General features: G+C 47.2%; 1 protein-coding gene across 2 annotated transcripts in view; it reads right to left on the bottom strand.

The window, feature by feature from the left end:
- The window catches only part of LOC118943874 (tetraspanin-18-like), a 107,782-nt gene that overhangs the window by 20,625 nt on the left and 60,576 nt on the right, over positions 1 to 26,581 (bottom strand). For both annotated transcript variants that reach the window (XM_036960371.1, XM_036960365.1), the window contains one exon: positions 23,293 to 23,370. In XM_036960371.1, coding sequence (XP_036816266.1) covers positions 23,293 to 23,295 — 3 coding nt within the window. In that variant the 5' untranslated portion in view covers positions 23,296 to 23,370. The remainder of the gene's footprint in view (positions 1 to 23,292; positions 23,371 to 26,581) is intronic.

Genomic DNA, 26,581 nt, shown 5'->3' with positions numbered 1-26,581 from the left:
AAATACCTCCTCTCAATCATCATAATACGCTTAGGTATTGATCAGCCCTCCTGACGATTCACTAAGAGCCAGATAGCCTCGCCCCTCGTAGCCAGTGAACCTTTAAAATCAGCCCCACACACACACACACACACACACACACACACACACACACACACACAAACTCCCTGACCCCCCCTTTACCGGAGGTCTAAATTGAGATATGCATATATTACAGCGCACAGAGGGAAAGTGTCAAGAGGTCTTCTTTCTCTTATCCCTCCTGTTCCCTATCTTCAATCCCCTTGAATGAGAGGGAAACCATTTAATACAGGCCCGAGGGATGCAGGAGGAGGAGGAGGAGGAAGGGGAGGAGGAGGAAGGGGAGGAGGAGGAGGAGGAGGAAGGGGAGGAGGAGGAGGAGGAAGGGGAGGAGGAGGAGGAGGAGGAGGAGGAGGAGGAAGGGGGAGATGGATGGCTGAAAAGTCTCTCAGCCTAACACGTTTAAAGCTCCAAACAAAATTTCTGAGCTCTCTCTCTCTCTGTCTGCTTGTCTCTCTCTCTCCCTCTCTCTCTCTCTCTCTCTCTGTCTCTCTCTCTCTTTCTCTCTCTCTCTTTCTCTCTCTCTGTCTCTCTCTCTCTCTGTCTGTCTCTCTCTCTCTCTCTGTCTCTCTCTCTTTCTCTCTCTCTCTTTCTCTCTCTCTCTCTCTCTGTCTCTCTCTCTTTCTCTCTCTCTCTCTCTCTCTCTCTCTCTCTCTCTCTCTGTGTCTGTCTCTCTCTCTCTCTCTCTCAATTCAATTTCGACTCAAGGACTTTATTGGCATGGGAAACATATATTTACAAAGTAAATTAAATAGATAATAAACAAAAGTGAAATAAACAATAAAAAATGGACAGTAAACATTACACTCAAAAGAATATATATTATTACATATTATGTGCAAATAGTCAAAGTACACAAGGGAAAATAAATAAGCATAAATATGGGTTGTATTTACAATGGTGTTTGTTCTTCACTGGTCACAAATCTTGCTGCTGTGATGGCACACTGTGGAATTTCACCCAGTAGATATGGGAGTTTATCATCATTGGATTTGTTTTCGAATTCTTTGTGGATCTGTGTAATCTGAGGGAAATATGTGTCTCTAATATGGTCATACATTTGGCAGGAGGTTAGGAAGTGTAGCTCAGTTTCCACCTCATTTTGTGGGCAGTGAGCACATAGCCTGTCTTCTCTTGAGAGCCATGTCTGCCTACGGAATAGCAAGGCTATGCTCACTGAGTCTGTACATAGTCAAAGCTTTCCTTAATTTTGGGTCCGTCACAGTGGTCAGGTATTCTGCCGCTGTGTACTCTCTGTGTAGGGCCAAATAGCATTCTAGTTTGTTCTGTTTTTTTCTTTCTAATGTGTCAGGTAATTATATTTTTGTTTTCTCATGATTTGGTTGGGTCTAATTGTGTTGCTGTCCTGGGGCTCTGTTGGGTCTGTTTGTGAACAGAGCCCCAGGACCAGCTTGCTTAGGGGACTCTTCTCCAGGTTCATCTCTCTGTAGGTGATGGCTTTGTTATGGAAGATTTAGGAATCGATTCCTTTTAGGTGGTTGTAGAATTTAACAGCTCTTTTCTGGATTTTGATAATTAGTGGGTATCGGCCTAATTCTGCTCTGCATGCATTATTTGGTGCTCTACTTTGTACACGGAGGATATTTTTGCAGAATTCTGCATGCAGAGACTCAATTTGGTGTTCGTCCCATTTTGTGAATTCTTGGTTGGTGAGTCAACCCCAGACCTCACAACCATAAAGGGCAATGGGCTCTATGACTGATTCAAGTATTTTTAGCCAGATCCTAATTGGGATGTAGAATTTCACGTTCCTTTTGATGGCATAGAATGCCCTTGTCTTGTCTCTCAGATCGTTCACGGCTTTCTGGGAGATACCTGTGGCTCTGATGTTTAGGCCGAGGTACTGTATGTATAGTTTTTTGTGTGCTCTAGGGCAACGGTGATGAATGAACCACAGGACACATCACACTGTACTGAACCACATAACACATCACACTGAACTGAACCACAGAACACATCACACTGTACTGAACCACAGAACACATCACACTGTACTGAACCACAGAACACATCACACTGTACTGAACCACAGAACACATCACACTGTACTGAACACAACACACTGTACTGAACCACAGGACACATCATACTGTACTGAACCACAGAACACATCACACTGTACTGAACCACAGAACACAACATACTGTACTGAACCACAGAACACATCACACTGTACTGAACCACAGAACACATCACACTGTACTGAACCACAGAACACATCATACTGTACTGAACCACAGAACACATCATACTGTACTGAACCACAGAACACATCATACTGAACTGAACCACAGAACACATCATACTGTACTGAACCACAGAACACATCACACTGTACTGAACCACAGAACACATCACACTGAACTGAACCACAGAACACATCATACTGTACTGAACCACAGAACACATCACACTGTACTGAACCACAGAACACATCATACTGTACTGAACCACAGAACACATCATACTGAACTGAACCACAGAACACATCATACTGTACTGAACCACAGAACACATCACACTGTACTGAACACAACATACTGTACTGAACCACAGAACACATCATACTGAACTGAACCACAGAACACATCATACTGTACTGAACCACAGAACACATCACACTGTACTGAACCACAGAACACATCATACTGTACTGAACCACAGAACACATCATAATGTACTGAACCACAGAACACATCACGCTGTACTGAACTACAGAACACATCACACTGTACTGAACACAACATACTGTACTGAACCACAGAACACATCATACTGAACTGAACCACAGAACACATCATACTGTACTGAACCACAGAACACATCACACTGTACTGAACCACAGAACACATCACACTGTACTGAACCACAGAACACATCATAATGTACTGAACCACAGAACACATCACGCTGTACTGAACTACAGAACACATCACACTGTACTGAACACAACATACTGTACTGAACCACAGAACACATCATACTGAACTGAACCACAGAACACATCATACTGTACTGAACCACAGAACACATCACACTGTACTGAACCACAGAACACATCACACTGTACTGAACCACAGAACACATCACACTGTACTGAACACAACATACTGTACTGAACCACAGAACACATCACACTGTACTGAACCACAGAACACATCACACTGTACTGAACCACAGAACACATCATACTGAACTGAACCACAGAACACATCATACTGTACTGAACCACAGAACACATCACACTGTACTGAACCACAGAACACATCATACTGTACTGAACCACAGAACACATCATACTGTACTGAACCACAGAACACATCATACTGAACTGAACCACAGAACACATCACACTGTACTGAACCACAGAACACATCATACTGTACTGAACCACAGAACACATCATACTGTACTGAACCACAGAACACATCATACTGAACTGAACCACAGAACACATCATACTGTACTGAACCACAGAACACATCATACTGAACTGAACCACAGAACACATCACACTGTACTGAACCACAGAACACATCATACTGAACCACATGACACAGTAGAGAGACAGAGACAAGACACTACTGAGATGGACACTGATGCAGAGACACGACACTACTGAGAGGGACACTGATGCACAGAGACAAGACACTACTGAGAGGGACACTGATGCAGAGAGACAAGACACTACTGAGAGGGACACTGATGCAGAGAGACAAGACACTACTGAGAGGGACCTTGCAGCAGAGAGACAAGACACTACTGAGAGGGACACTGATGCAGAGAGACAAGACACTACTGAGAGGGACACTGACACACAGAGACAAGACAATACTGAGAGGGACACTGACGCACAGAGACAAGACACTACTGAGATGGACACTGATGCAGAGACAAGACACTACTGAGAGGGACACTGATGCACAGAGACATGACACTACTGAGATGGACACTGACTCACAGAGACAAGACACTACTGAGATGGACACTGATGCAGAGACAAGACACTACTGAGAGGGACACTGATGCACAGAGACAAGACACTACTGAGAGGGACACTGATGCACAGAGACAAGACACTACTGAGATGGACACTGATGCACAGAGACAAGACACTACTGAGATGGACACTGATGCACAGAGACAAGACACTACTGAGATGGACACTGATGCACAGAGACAAGACACTACTGCAGTGTGATCAGCGCAGATGCTGTGTCAGTGAGAATAGTTGTTTTGTGTCTGATGAAAGAGACATTATTAAAATGCCGTGGCCTGAGGTACAGTTCTGTATCAGCCATTCAATGCTAGTTCACTCTCTCTCTTCCCCCCAGTTACACACATTCACACACACACAGACACACACACACACTCACACACTCACACCCACACAGACACACACTCACACTCACACACTCACACCCACACAGACACACACACACAGACACACACACACACACACACACACACACACACACACACACACACACACACACACACACACACACACTCTCTCTCTCTCTCACACACACACCAGCTCACTCCCTCAGCCCTCTAGTCTACAGCTTGTCCCGTTGTGGATGTCACAGATCTTTGCCACGCGGCACAAGACCCATCTCAAAGACATGTTTACACTCTGTGGTCAGCTAGTCGCTACTGATCCGGGAACAGATTGGCTGAGGTTTTCTCTTGAGTATAGAGAGAACAGATCCTAGATGCGCTTTCGGGTGGGGAACAGAGAGACAGTTAGCAGAGCTCCGTAACGAGGACACAGTCCCAGATGAACCTACATGACTGTTCTCCCAGTAATGAAAGGGACTTCCCCCTCTGCCCTCAAAACAAACGCCCCTACCACCCCCTCTATCAACCCCCTACCACCCCCTCTATCTCCCCCTACCAACCCCTCTATCTCCCCCAACCACCCCCTCTATCTCCCCCTACCACCCCCTCTATCTCCCCCAACCACCCCCTCTATCTCCCCCAACCACCCCCTCTATCTCCCCCTAACACCCACTCTATCTCCCCTACCTCCCCCTACCACCCCCTCTATCTCCCCCTAACACCCACTCTATCTCCCCCTACCACCCCCTCTATCAACCCCCTACCACCCCCTCTATCTCCCCCTACCACCCCCTCTATCTCCCCCTACCACCCCCTCTATCTCCCCCTACCACCCCCTCTATCTCCCCCTACCACCCCCTCTATCAACCCCCTACCACCCCCTCTATCTCCCCCTAACACCCACTCTATCTCCCCCTACCTCCCCCTACCACCCCCTCTATCTCCCCCTAACACCCACTCTATCTCCCCCTACCACCCCCTCTATCAACCCCCTACCACCCCCTCTATCTCCCCCTAACACCCACTCTATCTCCCCCTACCACCCCCTCGATCAACCCCCTACCACCCCCTCTATCTCCCCCTACCACCCCCTCTATCTCCCCCTACCACCCCCCTACCACCCCATCTATCTCCCCCTACCACCCCATCTATCTCCCCCTACCACCCCTCTATCTCCCCCTACCACCCCCTCCATCTCCCCCTACCACCCCCTCCATCTCCCCGTACCTCCCCCTACCACCCCTCTATCTCCCCCTACCACCCCTCTATCTCCCCCTACCACCCCCTCCATCTCCCCCTACCACCCCCTCCATCTCCCCCTACCACCCCCTCTATCTCCCCCTACCACCCCCTCTATCTCCCCCTACCACCCCTCTATCTCCCCCTACCACCCCCTCCATCTCCCCCTACCACCCCCTCTATCTCCCCCTACCACCCCTCTATCTCCCCCTACCACCCCCTCTATCTCCATCTACCACCCCCTCTATCTCCATCTACCACCCCCTCTATCTCCCCCTACCACCCCTATATCTCCCCCTACCACTCCCTCTATCTTCCCCTACCACCCCTCTATCTCCCCCTACCACCCCTCTATCTCCCCCTACCACTCCCTCTATCTCCCCCTACCACCCCCTCTATCTCCCCCTACCACTCCCTCTATCTCCCCCCACCACCCCTCTATCTCCCCCTACCACCCCTCTATCTCCCCCTACCACCCCTCTATCTCCCACTACCACCCCTCTAATCTCCCCCTACCACCCCTCTATCTCCCCTTACCACCCCCTCTGCCCTCAAAACAAACCCTCCTCTAACTCTGTGGGTTCTGAGAGACGGGAGAGAGAGCCGATTGGCTGGGCACATGGCTCCACCCTATCTTAAGCTACAGTCCAAACTATCTGCACTTTACACAGGCCAATCAGCATCACAGGCCAATCAGCATCACAGGTCAATCAGCATCACAGGTCAATCAGCATCACGGGCCAAGCCAATCAGCATCTTGCCATTATGATGAGAAACGGAAGAGACATAGAAACACAATTACACACAGACGGATCTCTTTTGCCATATAGATTTGATTTCAAATAATGATAACCTGCAACGGTTAAATGAAAAACAGAGCGGCAGTGTGTTCTCTTTAACAAAAGGACACACTTGGCTGGATGGGGTTTTCAGGGTGACCCAAGAGGGTGACACTTTCAGCACGATTAATGAAGTGACTCTATTCGCATGTCCTCCTCCTGCTCTATCTCCACCTTTATCCCCCATCTATCTCCCCCTACCACCCATCTATCTCCCCGTACCACCCCTCTATCCCCCCCCCACCACCAATCTATCTCCCCCTACCACCAATCTATCTCCCCGTACCACCCCCTCTATCTCTTCCTGTTCCCCCTTCTATCTCCTGCCTCCACCTAGGACAGTAATGAAGTGACTCTATTCACATGTCCTCCTCCTGCTCTATCTCCACCTTTATCCCCCCCACCACCCATCTATCTCTCCCTACCACCCCTTTATCCCCCCCCCACCACCCATCTATCTCTCCCTACCACCCCTCTATCTCTCCCTACCACCCATCTATCTCCCTGTACCACCCCCTCTATCTCTTCCTGTTCCCCCTTCTATCTCCTGCCTCCACCTAGGACAGTAATGAAGTGACTCTATTCCTCTGTTTCCTCCCTATCACACCCACCATCTCACCTCTATCCCCCCTTCAGTACCAGCAGGACAAGGACACTGTGTCTGCTATGAGCCGAATGGAACCCTATTCTATATATAGTGCACTACTTTAGACCGGAGCCCTATAGAACCCTATTCCCTATATAGTGCACTACTTTAGACCAGGTCCCTATAGAACCCTATTCCCTATATAATGCACTACTTTAGACCAGAGCCCTATAGAACCCTATTCCCTATATAGTGCACTACTTTAGACCAGGTCCCTATAGAACCCTATTCCCTATATAGTGCACTACTTTAGACCAGGTCCCTATAGAACCCTATTCCCTATATAATGCACTACTTTAGACCAGAGCCCTATAGAACCCTATTCCCTATATAGTGCACTACTTTAGACCAGGTCCCTATAGAACCCTATTCCCTATATATAGTGCACTACTTTAGACCAGGTCCCTATAGAACCCTATTCCCTATATATAGTGCACTACTTTAGACCAGGTCCCTATAGAACCCTATTCCCTATATAGTCCACTACTTTAGACCAGAGCCCTATAGAACCCTATTCCCTATATAGTCCACTACTTTAGACCAGAGCCCTATAGAACCCTATTCCCTATATAGTGCACTACTTTAGACCAGAGCCCATAGGTTATAGGGTGTGTCCCCCCCCCCCCCCCCCTCAGACATGAGTCATGCATATGCATGCCAAGTCATAATTCATCCCTGAGACACTGCTGGGTTCATGAGGAGGGAACTTGACCCCTCTTCAATGCCATTGAATGATCACCTATAATTGACCCCTAGGGACCAGGTTGATTGTCCCCACTCCACCGTGCAGCGGGAGCATGCTAATACCCCTGACAAGGAGGGAAGGACCACACACACACACACACACACAAGCACATGCTTGAGTAACGTGACTCTCCATCTCAATCTCATTTTCATATTTCCGCAGAATAACTCCATTAAATGAGTCTCAGCATGTAAACCACTCAACGTGAGACATTCGAGAGAGAAAGAGAGGGTGAGAGAGGGGGGAGAAACAGACAGGAGAGAAAGCGATAGATAGGAGAGAAATAGAGAGAGATGAGAGAGAGAACGGAAGAGACAGAGAGAGAGAGAGAGACAGAGAGAGACAGAGAGAGACAGAGAGAGAGAGAGAGAGAGAGAGAGAGAGAGAGAGAGAGAGAGAGAGAGAGAGAGAGAGACAGAGAGAGAGAGAGAGAGAGAGAGAGAGAGAGAGAGAGAGAGAGAGAGAGAGAGAGAGAAAAAAAAAATACAGTTCTCCCCTGAGGAGCAGCATGTCCCTTAATGAACCTCCAATTAAGAGAGAATGAGCCCTGGGCTCTGCTGCTGCTGTGGTGCTGTTTGAAGTGGTTGTGCATGCTAAACAGCTAACTAGCTACTGCAGTACACACTACATTGTATAGACATGGTATAAAGACACAAGACAACATTGAACACACAAAGACAGAGTGTTCTAAGAATTTCCTGTGCTGTGGAGGGCAACTCACAGACCAGCTGCAACACACACAGATAACAACTGTGTTACAAGCCGCAGCTGAAATTCAACTCACAGACCAGCACACTGTATAGCACAGCTGAAATTCAACTCACAGACCAGCACACTGTATAGCACAGCTGAAATTCAACTCACAGACCAGCACACTGTATAGCACAGCTGAAATTCAACTCACAGACCAGCTACAGCACACTGTAGTCCACAGCTGGAACTCAACTCACAGACCAGCTACAGCACACTGTAGCCCACAGCTGGAACTCAACTCACAGACCAGCTACAGCACACTGTAGCCCACAGCTGAAATTCAACTCACAGACAAGCACACTGTATAGCACACACAGACCAGCACACTGTATAGCACAGCTGGAATTCAACTCACAGACCAGCACACTGTATACCACAGCTTAAATTCAACTCACAGACCAGCACACTGTATACCACAACTGAAATTCAACTCACAGACCAGCTACAGCACACTGTAGTCCACAGCTGGAACTCAACTCACAGACCAGCTACAGCACACTGTAGCCCACAGCTGGAACTCAACTCACAGACCAGCTACAGCACACTGTATACCACAGCTGGAACTCAACTCACAAACCAGCTACAGCACACTGTATACCACAGCTGGAACTTAACTCAAAGACCAGCTACAGCACACTGTAGTCCATAGCTGGAACTCAACTCACAGACCAGCACAATGTAGCCCACAGCTGAAATTCAACTCACAGACCAGCTACAGCACACTGTAGCCCACAGCTGGAACTCAACTCACAGACCAGCTACAGCACACTGTAGCCCACAGCTGGAACTCAACTCACAGACCAGCTACAGCACACTGTAGCCCACAGCTGAAATTCAACTCACAGACCAGCACACTGTATAGCACAGCTGGAATTCAACTCACAGACCAGCACACTGTATAGCACAGCTGGAATTCAACTCACAGACCAGCACACTGTATACCACAGCTTAAATTCAACTCACAGACCAGCACACTGTATACCACAGCTGAAATTCAACTCACAGACCAGCACACTGTATACCACAGCTGAAATTCAACTCACAGACCAGCTACAGCACACTGTAGTCCACAGCTGGAACTCAACTCACAGACCAGCTACAGCACACTGTAGTCCACAGCTGGAACTCAACTCACAGACCAGCTACAGCACACTGTAGCTTACAGCTGGAACTCAACTCACAGACCAGCTACAGCACACTGTAGTCCACAGCTGGAACTCAACTCACAGACCAGCTACAGCACACTGTAGCCCACAGCTGGAACTCAACTCACAGACCAGCTACAGCACACTGTATACCACAGCTGGAAATCAACTCACAGACCAGCACACTGTAGCCCACAGCTGAAATTAAACTCACAGACCAGCTACAGCACACTGTAGCCCACAGCTGGAACTTAACTCACAGACCAGCTACAGCACACTGTAGCCCACAGCTGGAACTCAACTCACAGACCAGCTACAGCACACTGTAGCCCACAGCTGGAACTCAACTCACAGACCAGCGACAGCACACTGTAGCCCACAGCTGAAACTCAACTCACAGACCAGCTACAGCACACTGTAGCCCACAGCTGGAACTCAACTCACAGACCAGCGACAGCACACTGTAGCCCACAGCTGGAACTCAACTCACAGACCAGCTACAGCACACTGTAGCCCACAGCTGAAATTCAACTCACAGACCAGCTACAGCACACTGTAGTCCACAGCTGGAACTCAACTCACAGACCAGCTACAGCACACTGTAGCCCACAGCTGGAACTCAACTCACAGACCAGCTACAGCACACTGTAGCCCACAGCTGAAATTCAACTCACAGACAAGCACACTGTATAGCACACACAGACCAGCACACTGTATAGCACAGCTGGAATTCAACTCACAGACCAGCACACTGTATACCACAGCTTAAATTCAACTCACAGACCAGCACACTGTATACCACAACTGAAATTCAACTCACAGACCAGCTACAGCACACTGTAGTCCACAGCTGGAACTCAACTCACAGACCAGCTACAGCACACTGTAGCCCACAGCTGGAACTCAACTCACAGACCAGCTACAGCACACTGTATACCACAGCTGGAACTCAACTCACAGACCAGCTACAGCACACTGTATACCACAGCTGGAACTCAACTCAAAGACCAGCTACAGCACACTGTAGCCCACAGCTGGAACTCAACTCACAGACCAGCTACAGCACACTGTAGCCCACAGCTGAAATTCAACTCACAGACCAGCACACTGTATAGCACAGCTGGAATTCAACTCACAGACCAGCACACTGTATAGCACAGCTGGAATTCAACTCACAGACCAGCACACTGTATACCACAGCTTAAATTCAACTCACAGACCAGCACACTGTATACCACAGCTGAAATTCAACTCACAGACCAGCACACTGTATACCACAGCTGAAATTCAACTCACAGACCAGCTACAGCACACTGTAGTCCACAGCTGGAACTCAACTCACAGACAAGCACACTGTATAGCACACACAGACCAGCACACTGTATAGCACAGCTGGAATTCAACTCACAGACCAGCACACTGTATACCACAGCTTAAATTCAACTCACAGACCAGCACACTGTATACCACAACTGAAATTCAACTCACAGACCAGCTACAGCACACTGTAGTCCACAGCTGGAACTCAACTCACAGACCAGCTACAGCACACTGTAGCCCACAGCTGGAACTCAACTCACAGACCAGCTACAGCACACTGTATACCACAGCTGGAACTCAACTCACAGACCAGCTACAGCACACTGTATACCACAGCTGGAACTCAACTCAAAGACCAGCTACAGCACACTGTAGCCCACAGCTGGAACTCAACTCACAGACCAGCTACAGCACACTGTAGCCCACAGCTGAAATTCAACTCACAGACCAGCACACTGTATAGCACAGCTGGAATTCAACTCACAGACCAGCACACTGTATAGCACAGCTGGAATTCAACTCACAGACCAGCACACTGTATACCACAGCTTAAATTCAACTCACAGACCAGCACACTGTATACCACAGCTGAAATTCAACTCACAGACCAGCACACTGTATACCACAGCTGAAATTCAACTCACAGACCAGCTACAGCACACTGTAGTCCACAGCTGGAACTCAACTCACAGACCAGCTACAGCACACTGTAGTCCACAGCTGGAACTCAACTCACAGACCAGCTACAGCACACTGTAGCCCACAGCTGGAACTCAACTCACAGACCAGCTACAGCACACTGTAGTCCACAGCTGGAACTCAACTCACAGACCAGCTACAGCACACTGTAGCCCACAGCTGGAACTCAACTCACAGACCAGCTACAGCACACTGTATACCACAGCTGGAAATCAACTCACAGACCAGCACACTGTAGCCCACAGCTGAAATTCAACTCACAGACCAGCTACAGCACACTGTAGCCCACAGCTGGAACTTAACTCACAGACCAGCTACAGCACACTGTAGCCCACAGCTGGAACTCAACTCACAGACCAGCTACAGCACACTGTAGCCCACAGCTGGAACTCAACTCACAGACCAGCGACAGCACACTGTAGCCCACAGCTGAAACTCAACTCACAGACCAGCGACAGCACACTGTAGCCCACAGCTGGAACTCAACTCACAGACCAGCTGTCAACTCACAGACCAGCTACAGCACACTGTAGCCCACAGCTGAAATTCAACTCACAGACCAGCTACAGCACACTGTAGTCCACAGCTGGAACTCAACTCACAGACCAGCTACAGCACACTGTAGCCCACAGCTGGAACTCAACTCACAGACCAGCTACAGCACACTGTAGCCCACAGCTGAAATTCAACTCACAGACAAGCACACTGTATAGCACAACAGACCAGCACACTGTATAGCACAGCTGGAATTCAACTCACAGACCAGCACACTGTATACCACAGCTTAAATTCAACTCACAGACCAGCACACTGTATACCACAACTGAAATTCAACTCACAGACCAGCTACAGCACACTGTAGTCCACAGCTGGAACTCAACTCACAGACCAGCTACAGCACACTGTAGCCCACAGCTGGAACTCAACTCACAGACCAGCTACAGCACACTGTATACCACAGCTGGAACTCAACTCACAGACCAGCTACAGCACACTGTATACCACAGCTGGAACTCAACTCAAAGACCAGCTACAGCACACTGTAGCCCACAGCTGGAACTCAACTCACAGACCAGCTACAGCACACTGTAGCCCACAGCTGAAATTCAACTCACAGACCAGCACACTGTATAGCACAGCTGGAATTCAACTCACAGACCAGCACACTGTATAGCACAGCTGGAATTCAACTCACAGACCAGCACACTGTATACCACAGCTTAAATTCAACTCACAGACCAGCACACTGTATACCACAGCTGAAATTCAACTCACAGACCAGCACACTGTATACCACAGCTGAAATTCAACTCACAGACCAGCTACAGCACACTGTAGTCCACAGCTGGAACTCAACTCACAGACCAGCTACAGCACACTGTAGTCCGCAGCTGGAACTCAACTCACAGACCAGCTACAGCACACTGTAGCCCACAGCTGGAACTCAACTCACAGACCAGCTACAGCACACTGTAGTCCACAGCTGGAACTCAACTCACAGACCAGCTACAGCACACTGTAGCCCACAGCTGGAACTCAACTCACAGACCAGCTGTCAACTCACAGACCAACTACAGCACACTGTAGTCCACAGCTGGAACTCAACTCACAGACCAGCTACAGCACACTGTAGCCCACAGCTGGAACTCAACTCACAGACCAACTACAGCACACTGTAGTCCACAGCTGGAACTCAACTCACAGACCAGCTACAGCACACTGTAGCCCACAGCTGGAACTCAACTCACAGACCAACTACAGCACACTGTAGTCCACAGCTGGAACTCAACTCACAGACCAGCTACAACACACTGTAGTCCACAGCTGGAACTCAACTCACAGACCAGCTACAGCACACTGTAGTCCACAGCTGGAACTCAACTCACAGACCAGCTACAACACACTGTATACCACAGCTGCAACTCAACTCACAGACCAGCTACAGCACACTGTAGTCCACAGCTGGAACTCAACTCACAGACCAGCTATCAACTCACAGACCAACTACAGCACACTGTAGTCCACAGCTGGAACTCAACTCACATACCAGCTACCACACACTGTAGTCCACAGCTGGAACTCAACTCACAGACCAGCTAAAGCACACTGTATACCACAGCTGGAACTCAACTCACAGACCAGCTACAGCACACTGTAGCCCACAGCTGGAACTCAACTCACAGACCAGCTACAACACACTGTAGTCCACAGCTGGAACTCAACTCACAGACCAGCTATAGCACACTGTAGCCCACAGCTAGAACTCAACTCACAGACCAGCGACAGCACACTGTAGCCCACAGCTGGAACTCAACTCACAGACCAGCTACAGCACACTGTAGTCCACAGCTGGAACTCAACTCACAGACCAGCTACAGCACACTGTATACCACAGCTGCAACTCAACTCACAGACCAGCTACAGCACACTGTAGCCCACAGCTGGAACTCAAATCACAGACCAGCTACAGCACACTGTAGCCCACAGCTGGAACTCAACTCACAGACCAGCTACAGCACACTGTAGCCCACAGCTGGAACTCAACTCACAGACCAGCTACAGCACACTGTAGTCCACAGCTGGAACTCAACTCACAGACCAGCTACAGCACACTGTAGCCCACAGCTGGAACTCAACTCACAGACCAGCTACAGCACACTGTAGCCCACAGCTGGAACTCAACTCACAGACCAGCTAAAGCACACTGTAGCCCACAGCTGGAACTCAACTCACAGACCAGCTACAGCACACTGTAGCCCACAGCTGGAACTCAACTCACAGACCAGCTACAGCACACTGTAGCCCATAGCTGGAACTCAACTCACAGAGGAAGTGTGAAGCTCAGAGCTGTTGGACTCACATAGACTTTATGATTAGATCTTGGCATCAGCTAATGTTGGGGATCCTAATAAATACTAACGAGTATACAGGGATCTCATGGTCAAAATGTAACGCAAAATCATAACATAGAGCACTGCTACTACTCTGCCTTCAGGCAAAGGACTTGGGTCTGAGTAAGCATTACAATACCTCTACTGTACCGTACACCACAAAAGAATGGCGTGTCTGGTCTCTGATGAATTCCCTCACTCAAGCAGACCCCTTTAGCATTTATATTCATTGTACTAAAAAAGCCTTGTTTAGACTAGAAGCAAAATCAGCACAGGCACTTGGAGCCAAACAGCTATTGGGAAAGGCCACAGTGTGTATTAATGTTACAGTTTCAGAAGCTGTTGCGTGCCAGCGAACATACATCAGTACCCCCCTTTATGGCCTCTAGGGGACATAAATCAGTACTCCCCTTTATGGCCTCTAGGGGACATACATCAGTACTCCCCTTTATGGCCTCTAGGGGACATACATCAGTACTCCCCTTTATAGCCTCTAGGGAACATACATCAGTACCCCCCTTTATGGCCTCTAGGGGACATAAATCAGTACTCCCCTTTATGGCCTCTAGGGGACATACATCAGTACTCCCCTTTATGGCCTCTAGGGAACATAAATCAGTACTCCCCTTTATAGCCTCTAGGGGACATACATCAGTACTCCCCTTTATGGCCTCTAGGGAACATACATCAGTACCCCCCTTTATGGCCTCTAGGGAACATAAATCAGTACTCCCCTTTATGGCCTCTAGGGGACATACATCAGTACTCCCCTTTATGGCCTCTAGGGAACATAAATCAGTACTCCCCTTTATAGCCTCTAGGGGACATACATCAGTACTCCCCTTTATGGCCTCTAGGGAACATACATCAGTACTCCCCTTTATAGCCTCTAGGGGACATACATCAGTACCTTTATGGCCTCTAGGGAACATAAATCAGTACTCCCCTTTATGGTCTCTAGGGAACATACATCAGTACTCCCCTTTATGGTCTCTAGGGAACATAAATCAGTACTCCCCTTTATGGCCTCTAGGGGACATACATCAGTACTCCCCTTTATGGCCTCTAGGGGACATACATCAGTACCCCCCTTTATGGCCTCTAGGGAACATACATCAGTACCCCCCTTTAATGGCCTCTAGGCCTCTAGGGAACATAAATCAGTACCACCCTTTATGGCCTCTAAGGAACATACATCAGTACTCCACTTTATGGCCTCTAGGGAACATAAATTAGTACTCCCCTTTGTGGCCTCTAGGGAACATACATCAGTACTCCCCTTTATGGCCTCTAGGGGACATACATCAGTACCCCCCTTTATGGCCTCTAGGGAACATACATCAGTGCCCCCCTTTATGGCCTCTAGGGGGGTGGGGGGGGGCCCTTCATGCTGGCACAGCCCCAGTGAGTGAGTCTGAGGCACAATACTGAACAAAACTGGACTATAGTCTGATTAACTAACAGACAGTCTGATCCTCCATCTCACCCTCCTCTTCCTCCTCCTCCTTCTAAAGACATCTGAATACTGCTTCTAGCAGAACTTGGACTTTAAAAGACCTTCGATTGAAAAACGAGAAAAAAAGCAGCAATAGTACTGTTTGTCCATCTTGAGACGCCGTAGCCGGTGTAGATATTCTCACAATAGTCCGAATTAATCTAAGATAACTCAAGAAATCGGTAATAAATGTGTACGCTTTTTGCCCAGGAGGTCTTAGTGGCATAGATGTTTTGTGTAGTATTTTATCACGTGAAAACATTTTAACGATAAAATGTGCTAAACGAAAACAACCACTTCATAGTAGAATCCCTACAGTTTAACAATCACCAACGAAGGGGGCGTAGACTTCGGCTATCAAAGTTCGGCTTGCCTGAAGAAAAAAAAAAAATTGTTTGCACGAACAGCACAAAATGGCGTCATAATATATTCACAAACTGTTATGGATGGGATGCATGCCGACGACTTAACCTTCATCCTCCTCTCTCCTTCCACCTCCTCCACATTCTCCTACATACGGCAGATTGGCTCCTCTCCAGTTCCCACTTCATAGTGTCAGCACCTCTAACAGACAGAATGGAGGAGACAGTAACAGGCTCAGGGAGGATGGTTCGATACACAGCCCAGGAAAGGCAGGCAGTTGATGGGCATTGATCCCCTGAACCACCTCTCTCCTTCTGGGTCTCCCTCTGGATCTCAGTGTGTGTGTGTGTGTGTGTGAGTGTGTGTGTGTGTGTGAGTGTGTGTGTGTGTGTGAGTGTGTGTGTGTGTGTGTGTGTGTGTGTGTGTGAGTGTTTGTTATTTTATTAGGATCCCCATTGGCTAGTGCTAAAGTAGCAGCTACTCTTCCTGGGGTCAAAACACGAAACACAAAACATGACAGAATTACATACATTTAAAACAGTGTACACATGACTGACAAACTGAAATGGTCCACCCACACAGACAGCAACAGCGCCTCTTCAACCTCAGGTGGCTGAATACATTTGGCTTGTCACCTAAAACCCTGACAAACTTTTACAGATGCACAACCGAGAGCATCCTGTCGCGCTGTATCACCGCCTGGTACGGCAGCAGCTCCGCAAGGCTCTCCAGAGGGTAGTGAGGTCTGCACAACGCATCACCGGGGGCAAACTACCTGCCCTCCAGGACACCTACAGCACCCAATGTCACAGGAAGGGCAAAACGATCATCAAGGACAACAACCACCCAAGCCACTGCCTGTTCACAACGCTATCATCCAGAAGGCGAGGTCAGTACAGGTGCATCAAAGCAGGGACCGATAGACTGAAAAACAGCTTCTATCTCAAGGCCATCAGACTGTTAAACAGCCACCACTAACATTGAGAGGCTGCTGCCAACATACTGACTCAACTCCAGCCACTTTAATACATTTAATAAATGGATCACTAGTCACTTTAAAGGGACCAGGGACCCCCTCCCAGGCAAACCGGAGAGCCAGGGACCCCCACCAGGGAAACCGGAGAGCCAGGGACCCCCTCCCAGGCAAACCGGCGAGCCAGGGACCCCCTCCCAGGCAAACCGGCGAGCCAGGGACCCCCTCCCAGGCAAACGGGCGAGCCAGGGACCGCCTCCCAGGCAAACCGGAGAGCCAGGGACCCCCTCCCAGGCAAACCGCGAGCTGCAGTACCTCCATAGACCTCTAGGGGGTCGTGGACCACAGGTTGAATACCCCTGATCTAGCTCGATATAGGGTGACTGTAATAGCTGAAATGCACTATAAACAAAAAGCAGAGAGAGAGAGAAGAGAGAGTAGATTGAGTGGATATGCCCCAGGTTCCATTGTTCTCGATAAAATCACAATTTAGATCACACAGATAGTCTACCAATGAGTCTAACATCACAGATAACCTACTGCTGAATCTCACATCACAGATAGTCTACCAATGAGTCTAACATCACAGATAACCTACTGCTGAATCTGACATCACAGATGGCCGTATAGAAGTAAACAACGACAGAGACAGGTCCTGATTTAGGGATGGACAACCCCCTCCCTATTTCCCAGAGGAGTAAGCACACTGCTGTGAGGGTCACATGGTGAAACGGAGTAATTGAGACAGAGATCTTATGCTAAACAGTAGTCAGCCCAGAGTGAGCAAACTTATAAAAAATCTAAAAAATGATGTTGGGGTCAGAATCTGAAGCCTTGTTGATGCATAGTTTTTTAGTCCAGCACTAGGCTTAATCTGTCTGGGAAACTGTCCATTTATGTTTGTTTGATAATCTATTGAAAAGGGGATTTTTTTCCTGAGTGAACATTTTAATTGGTCTTTTAAAGGGGGAAATGAAACATGGGACTTTAGGACTGTTTTGATATGACAAGACACGTGCACAAGGCCAAAGGAGGGGTTAAGGCTGAGGGTGAGAGTGTGTTTGGGATCTCCGCTTAACACTAGTTACGGAACGACTAGCTTCTGTCGTTCTGCAAGGCCAGAGGAGGGGTTAAGGCTGAGGGTGAGAGTGTGTTTGGGATCTCCGCTTAACACTAGTTACGGAACGACTAGCTTCTGTCGTTCTGCCCCTGAACAAGGCAGTTAACCCACTGTTCCTAAACAGTCATTGTAAATAAGAATTTGTTCTTAAATTACTTGCCTAGTTAAATAAAGGTTAAATAAATTAATATACAGTGTATATATATATATATATATATATATAAAAATAAAATAAAAATACAGTAAACAAACTTTAACCACTAGTGGGGAAATAAGCATCTACACAGGGTTCCTAAAGCATTCTTCCCCATAGGAGAACCCTTTTTGGTTCCAGGAAAACCCCTTTTTAGTTCCAGGAAAACCCCTTTTTGGTTCCAGGAAGAACCCTTTTTGGTTCCAGGAAGAACCCTTTTTGGTTCCAGGAAGAACCCTTTTTGGTTCCAGGAAGAACCCTTTTTGGTTCCAGGAAGAACCCTTTTTGGTTCCAGAAAGAACCATTTTTGGTTCTATTTAGAACTATTTTGGGTTCCATGTAGAACCCTCTGGGGAAAAGGTTCTACGTGGAACCAAAAATGGTTCTTTAAAGGGTTCTCCTATGGGATACAGCCGAAGAACCCTTTTAGGTTCTCGATAGCACCTTTTTTTCTAACAGTGTAGGATTAATTTCACCCTTCATCAAACAAAGCACAGTACATCAGAGCTGTGGGACCACATTAGGCCCAGGGACAGCTTAGACTGCCATGTGTCTAACGAGTGATCACTCAGGCCCTGTTAACAGGCCCTGTTCCCTGTTACCAGCCCATACAGTATGTTAGTTAGATAGAGGACTGTTACCAGCCCATACAGTATGTTAGTTAGATAGACGACCGTTACCAGTTACCAGGCAATAAGTGTGTGTGTGTGTGTGTGTGTGTGTGTGTGTGTGTGTGTGTGTGTGTGTGTGTGTGTGTGTGTACTAAAATAAATCCAGACTAATATTTATTTAATGTTGCCCAACTAATATGCGATCACTACAGAAGCCCGGAAGTGCCATACTTGTTTATTAATGTGACAAGAGGGACTTAATTCTTAATACAGTGACACCATTACATGACAAGTGAAATGGGTTTGGCAATAACACTAGAATAGACGAGCTGCTACTGAAATGAGAGCAGAAACAGTCCTCTACTGTTAGCTAATGAATCATTCAGTTAAACTCTAAGGCCATAATGACATGATGCAAACGGTAGGAAAGTACTGTACGCAACGATTTTAGCCATAAAAGTTATCAGGCAAAACGGTACACACACACACACACACGCACACGCACACGCACACACAAACACACTCATTTATTTGTAAGGTTGGCTGTGTGAGAACCTTCATGGTGATAGCTTTACATGTCTGTCTGCAGGCTGTTGTGTCTCGGTCTGAAGTCCCCTTTAACCTCTCGATTCACGCCTGTCTGCTGTGTGTGTGTGAGTGTGAGTGTGAGTGTGTGTGTGTGTTGTGTGTGTGTGTGTCCTTTGCCCTCTGGATCCATGCAGGTCTGCTACCGAGGGATGCTGTGCATGCTAATGCTATAGATCTCCATGCTAATCAGGTCTCACAAAGACCCGACCACTGCACCGCTGCGACAGTCTGAAGGGACAAAGCCCCCCGGTGGTGTCTTTGTGAGCCATAGCCATCTTTTTACGAGCCCTGGCCGTCTATAGAAAGCCCAGATGTCCCTTGCCATTCTCTTGGCTCTTTGACAAAGCACAATGTATGTTGCGATGTAAACTATTATAGCTCCGCGGCTGGGAAGACCCATCCATCTTTCTCTGAGCTGCTGGCCAGGGATCATTCACCTAGCTATCTATCTCCAAGCCTTTACTGAAGACCAAGGATCCTTCACCTAGCTATCCATCTCCAAGCCTTTACTGAAGACCAGGGATCCTTCACCTAGCTATCTATCTCCAAGCTTTTACTGATGGCCAGGGATCCTTCACCTAGCTATCCATCTCCAAGCTTTTACTGATGGCCAGGGATCCTTCACCTAGCTATCCATCTCCAAGCCTTTACTGAAGACCAAGGATCCTTCACCTAGCTATCCATCTCCAAGCTTTTACTGATGGCCAGGGATCCTTCACCTAGCTATCTATCTCCAAGCTTTTACTGATGGCCAGGGATCCTTCACCTAGCTATCTATCTCCAAGCTTTTACTGAAGACCAGGGATCCTTCACCTAGCTATCTATGCCCGAGGACTCAGGCGTGACGCCCGCTGAAGGCCTATTATGCTAACCACGTCCCCCAAAGGCTAACTTTCTAGCCTTTGCTAGAAGAGCTGCAAAACCTGGACACGTACAAATCAGCTGGGCTTGACAATCTGGACCCTCTATTTCTGAAACTATCCGCCGCCATTGTCGCAACCCCTATTACCAGCCTGTTCAACCTCTCTTTCATATCGTCTGAGATCCCCAAGGATTGGAAAGCTGCCACAGTCATCCCCCTCTTCAAAGGGGGAGACACCCAGGACCCAAACTGTTACAGACCTATATCCATCCTGCCCTGCCTATCTAAGGTCTTCGAAAGCCAAGTCAACAAACAGATCATTGACCATCTCGAATCCCACCGTACCTTCTCCGCTGTGCAATCCGGTTTCAGAGCCGGTCACGGGTGCACCTCAGCCACGCTCAAGGTACTAAACGATATCATAACCGCCACCGATAAAAGACAGTACTGTGCAGCCGTCTTCATCGACCTGGCCAAGGCTTTCGACTCTGTCAATCACCATATTCTTATTGGCAGACTCAGTAGCCTCGGTTTTTCTAATGACTGCCTTGCCTGGTTCACCAACTACTTTGCAGACAGCGTTCAATGTGTCAAATCGGAGGGCATGTTGTCCGGTCCTCTGGCAGTCTCTATGGGGGTACCACAGGGTTCAATCCTCAGGCCGACTCTCTTCTCTGTATATATCAATGATGTTGCTCTTGCTGCGGGCGATTCCCTGATCCACCTCTACGCAGACGACAACATTCTGTATACTTCTAGCCCTTCCTTGGACACTGTGCTATCTAACCTCCAAACGAGCTTCAATGCCATACAACACTCCTTCCGTGGCCTCCAACTGCTCTTAAACGCTAGTAAAATCAAATGCATGCTTTTCAACCGTTCGCTGCCTGCACCCGCACGCCCGACTAGCATCACCACCCTGGATGGTTCCGACCTAGAATATGTGGACATCTATAAGTACCTAGATGTTTGGCTAGACTGTAAACTCTCCTTCCAGACTTATATCAAACATCTCCAATCTAAAATCAAATCTAGAGTCGGCTTTCTATTCCGCAACAAAGCCTCCTTCACTCACGCCGCCAAACTTACCCTAGTAAAACTGACTATCCTACCGATCCTCGACTTCGGCGATGTCATCTACAAAATAGCTTCCAATACTCTACTCAGCAAACTGGATGCAGTTTGTCACAGTGCCATCCGTTTTGTTACTAAAGCACCTTATACCACCCACCACTGCGACCTGTATGCTCTAGTCGGCTGGCCCTCGCTACATATTCGTCACCAGACCCACTGGCTCCAGGTCATCTACAAGTCCATGCTAGGTAAAGCTCCGCCTTATCTCAGTTCACTGGCCACGATGGCAACACCCACCCGTAGCACGCGCTCCAGCAGGTGTATCTCACTGATCATCCCTAAAGCCAACACCTCATTTGGTCGCCTTTCCTTCCAGTTCTCTGCTGCCTGTGACTGGAACGAATTGCAAAAAATCGCTGAAGTTGGAGACTTTTATCTCCCTCACCAACTTCAAACATCTGCTATCTGAGCAGCTAACCGATCGCTGCAGCTGTACATAGTCCATCGGTAAATAGCCCACCCAATTTTACTTACCTCATCCCCATACTGTTTATATTTATTTACTTTTCTGCTCTTTTGCACACCAGTATCTCTACCTGCACATGACCATCTGATCATTTATCACTCCAGTGTTAATCTGCTAAATTGTAATTATCTGCCTACCTCCTCATGCCTTTTGCACACAATGTATATAGACTCTCTTTTTTTTCTACTGTGTTATTGACTTGTTAATTGTTTACTCCATGTGTAACTCTGTGTTGTCTGTTCACACTGCTATGCTTTATCTTGGCCAGGTCGCAGTTGTAAATGAGAAAAATAAAAAAATGTAAACAATCTCCAAGTCAACTGGTAGGGCATAAGGCTCAGCATCCTTCTCCTCCTGTTGACTGTGTGACGTCTCTTCACGCTTCCTGAACTCAGCAGCCTATAAGAGACAAGCCTGTCGACAGGCACTTCTTTCCTGTTCCAGCTTTAAACGAATGTCTGAAGATGTCTCACTGACTATATCAGCTCGCTGTGTGGTTAAACTGGAGGGTACACACACACACACACACACACACACACACACACACACACACACACACACACACACACACAGGAAGAGGACTGGTGTGACAAAAACACATTCATGGAGAGAGTGCTTTGAGGTTATGAGAAATCTGAACTGTCTTTTTTTTTTGGGGGGGGGGCTCAGATAACCTCCAGCCCCGCTGAGAGTTTGTGACTTTTCCGTGGAATTGGAGTGAATAAAGGGAGAAGAAGAAGGTTATTAAAACAGTCCTTTAAACGTACCATGAGTCTCTGTTGATGCGTCTTGGTTCAGGCGACGGCTTCTCTCCAGTTTCCCCCTCCTCTCCTGTTTTCCTTTAGCTGTGGGACAGAAAGACGAACCATGTCAGAGGTTAGTTAGTTAGGGGTGAAAGGTCAAGTTGATGATATCCCCCTGATATCCCCCCCTGCCATTACTAGTCCTGTGTGCAGTAACCAGAACCACAATGGTGACACAGTTTCTCACGTTTGTACTACTGTAAAGAAAAAAATATTTTTAAAAAGCAGCTATCCACATAACAGAACATGAACATAAGGAATGTGGATAAAATAAGCTATAAGCTATAATAAGTTATAAGACATTAAAATGGTGAGGTTTGACATCCATTATTTATGACGTTGCAAGTGCTCCTCGTGGTGAGCCAATCGCGCGTGGAGACTACTCCATATCACACTGATGCTCCTCGTGGCGAGCCAATCGCGCGTGGAGACTACTCCATATCACACTGATGCTCCTCGTGGCGAGCCAATCGCGCGTGGAGACTACTCCATATCACACTGATGCTCCTCGTGGCGAGCCAATCGCGCGTGGAGACTACTCCATATCACACTGATGCTCCTCGTGGCGAGCCAATCGCGCGTGGAGACTACTCCATATCACACTGATGCTCCTCGTGGCGAGCCAATCGCGCGTGTAGACTACTCCATATCACACTGATGCCCTGCTGGAGAAAACAAATGTGACGCAGCTACCACCTCTAATAGTTCCAATCCAGTGTGTGTGTGTGTGTGTGTGTGTGTGTGTGTGTGTGTGTGTGTGTGTGTGTGTGTGTGTGTGTGTGTACTACCAGTCAGGTAAAAATATTATACCTGCCACCAGGTATTAGGGATCTGTGTACCATACGGTTCAGTTAATTGGCCCTTTAATACTATGTAGTGTGTAACATGTACAACACACACACACACACACACACACACAACCACACATTCTTCTCATACCCGGTTGTATTTGTAGCTAACCTTTGATTAGTATCTCATGCATTATGCACCGAGAAACTAGCATACCTTGCTAATTACACGTTGCTAACTCTAACTGTCGATGTGGATCTCCAGCTGAGTGTGGCTAACGAGCCTAAATGAGTTTTTCCTGCTTCAGTCTTCTGTTCTGTTCAGTGTCTATGGCTGTGTTTAGACAGGCAACCCAATTCATATATATATATATTTTGTGGGATCAATCACATCAGATCTTTTCACATCAGATCTTTTTCAGAGCTGATCTGATTTGCACAAAATACCAATTAGGGAAGAGAAAAAATATATCAGAATTGGTCTGCCTGTCTAAACAAAGCCTTAGTGAGTCCCAGCTGAACATAACGATATGGCAATGCAATGGAGGGCTAATTCCTGCTAGTAGCTTATTCCTGCCTCTTCAACTCAATACAGAAATAGTCAGAGGCAGAAAATATATTCTGATTGAATGACAATACTTTGGAGTGGAAAGTAGCTATACTGGCAGTGACACTGACAACTCTAACATCAAATATCTATGGGTAGAAGACTGAGCTGCCTGTGGAGACATTCTCCTCCATTAAATGTGGAAATGCCAGGATGTGTGCATTGTGACAGGTGCAGGGATAGAACGGAGAATCAGAATGTCCCGTGAGAGTTCCGGAACCAGAATCCTCATTATCATCGTCATAATTCGTCTTGTCCTTCCACACCATATTGTCAACAGTCCTACAGGTTCATCAAACTGACACAAAACTGACACCTGCAGAACCCCCCCTCCCCCAATACAACACACACACACACTGTGATCTACACACACCTACACACACATTGTGATAACATCTTCCCACTACCCCAATACAATCACAACCTGACTGGGTAACTAGTGATGCGGAGAGGCAGAGAGATGCTCTGAAATTATACACTCTGTTTTATCACAGGGTTCAGCACCGTGAGACAACAAAAAAACAAAACAATGAACACCCAGGGTGGGGGGGTGGGGGGGGGGGATCAATAAGATATCCAGTGAGGTACATCGGATAAAAAACACATATCTATGTGGAATCAAAATCCATATTCACGAGAGGGGGGGGTTCAGACACACGTTATAGGCTACTGACAATCCAATCAGCTGTGTCTGTTGTCTCTTATCTACAGCCACGTTAATACCTAAACCCTCCCCTCATCCTATAACATCCAGGCACTCAAATTAAGAGTGACCATTGAAACTATGACAGGCTATAAGTGTCATTGCTATAATGAAAAAAATAAAATAAAGGACAATGGCAAATGTCTATCTAGCCTACCAAGCTTTTTAGTGCTGGTCGCTGGTAGACAGAGAGAGAGCAACGTTAGAGAGGGTTTCCATGGTAACCACAGGGGGAAGTAGAGCACCAATAGGATCACAGAGAGAAAGGCAAGGCGGCGGTATCGGGTCTATGTTATATGGGGTGAGGGGGGGGGGAGATCGGCAGCACACACACACACACACACACACACGCACAAGCACACGCACACACACACACACACACTAGACTCAGAAAGCAACAACAATAGAGGTACAGACCTTCGCCTCGCGGGAGACCAGAAAGGCCAGGACACTAAAGGTTTGGCGGAACAGAGAGAGAATAAAGACTTCACGCACACCAGACAATAGTTTTTCATCTACACCCACCTCCAAGAAAACCTTTTCAACTGGGCCTTCTTAAATCCCTCACTCAACTGTTGACATTTGAGCCTTGATCGCTGTCTGAGAGATTTACACATTACGCCTCTAGCTAATCAAATAGTGTCTCTGTTGCTTATTCCAGACTGTTAGTATAGTACTGCATCTAGTGTTTCATTCCAAATCTGGAGTATTATAAGTATTAGTATTATATGGAGTATTATAAGTATTAGTACTGTATAGAGTATTATAAGTATTAGTACTTTATAGAGTATTATAAGTATTAGTACTATATGGAGTATTATAAGTATGAGTATTATATGGAGTATTATATAAGCATTAGTATTATACGGAGTATTATATACGTATTATATTGAGTAGTATTATATGGAGTATTATAAGTATTAGTATTATATGGAGTATTATAAGTATTAGTATTATATGGAGTATTATAAGTATTAGTATTATATGGAGTATTATATAATTATTAGCATTATACGGAGCATTATAAGTATTAGTATTATATGGAGTAGTATAAGCATTAGTATTATATGGAGTATTATAAGCATTAGTATTAGATGGAGTATTATATAAGTATTAGTATTATATGGAGTATTATATAAGTATTAGTATTATATG

Source organism: Oncorhynchus mykiss, chromosome 2 (assembly GCF_013265735.2).
Source record: "Oncorhynchus mykiss isolate Arlee chromosome 2, USDA_OmykA_1.1, whole genome shotgun sequence".
NCBI classification, from domain to species: domain Eukaryota; kingdom Metazoa; phylum Chordata; class Actinopteri; order Salmoniformes; family Salmonidae; genus Oncorhynchus; species Oncorhynchus mykiss.
The sequence above is the reverse complement of the archived record's forward strand: the minus strand, read 5'-3'. Positions and strand labels throughout refer to the sequence as shown.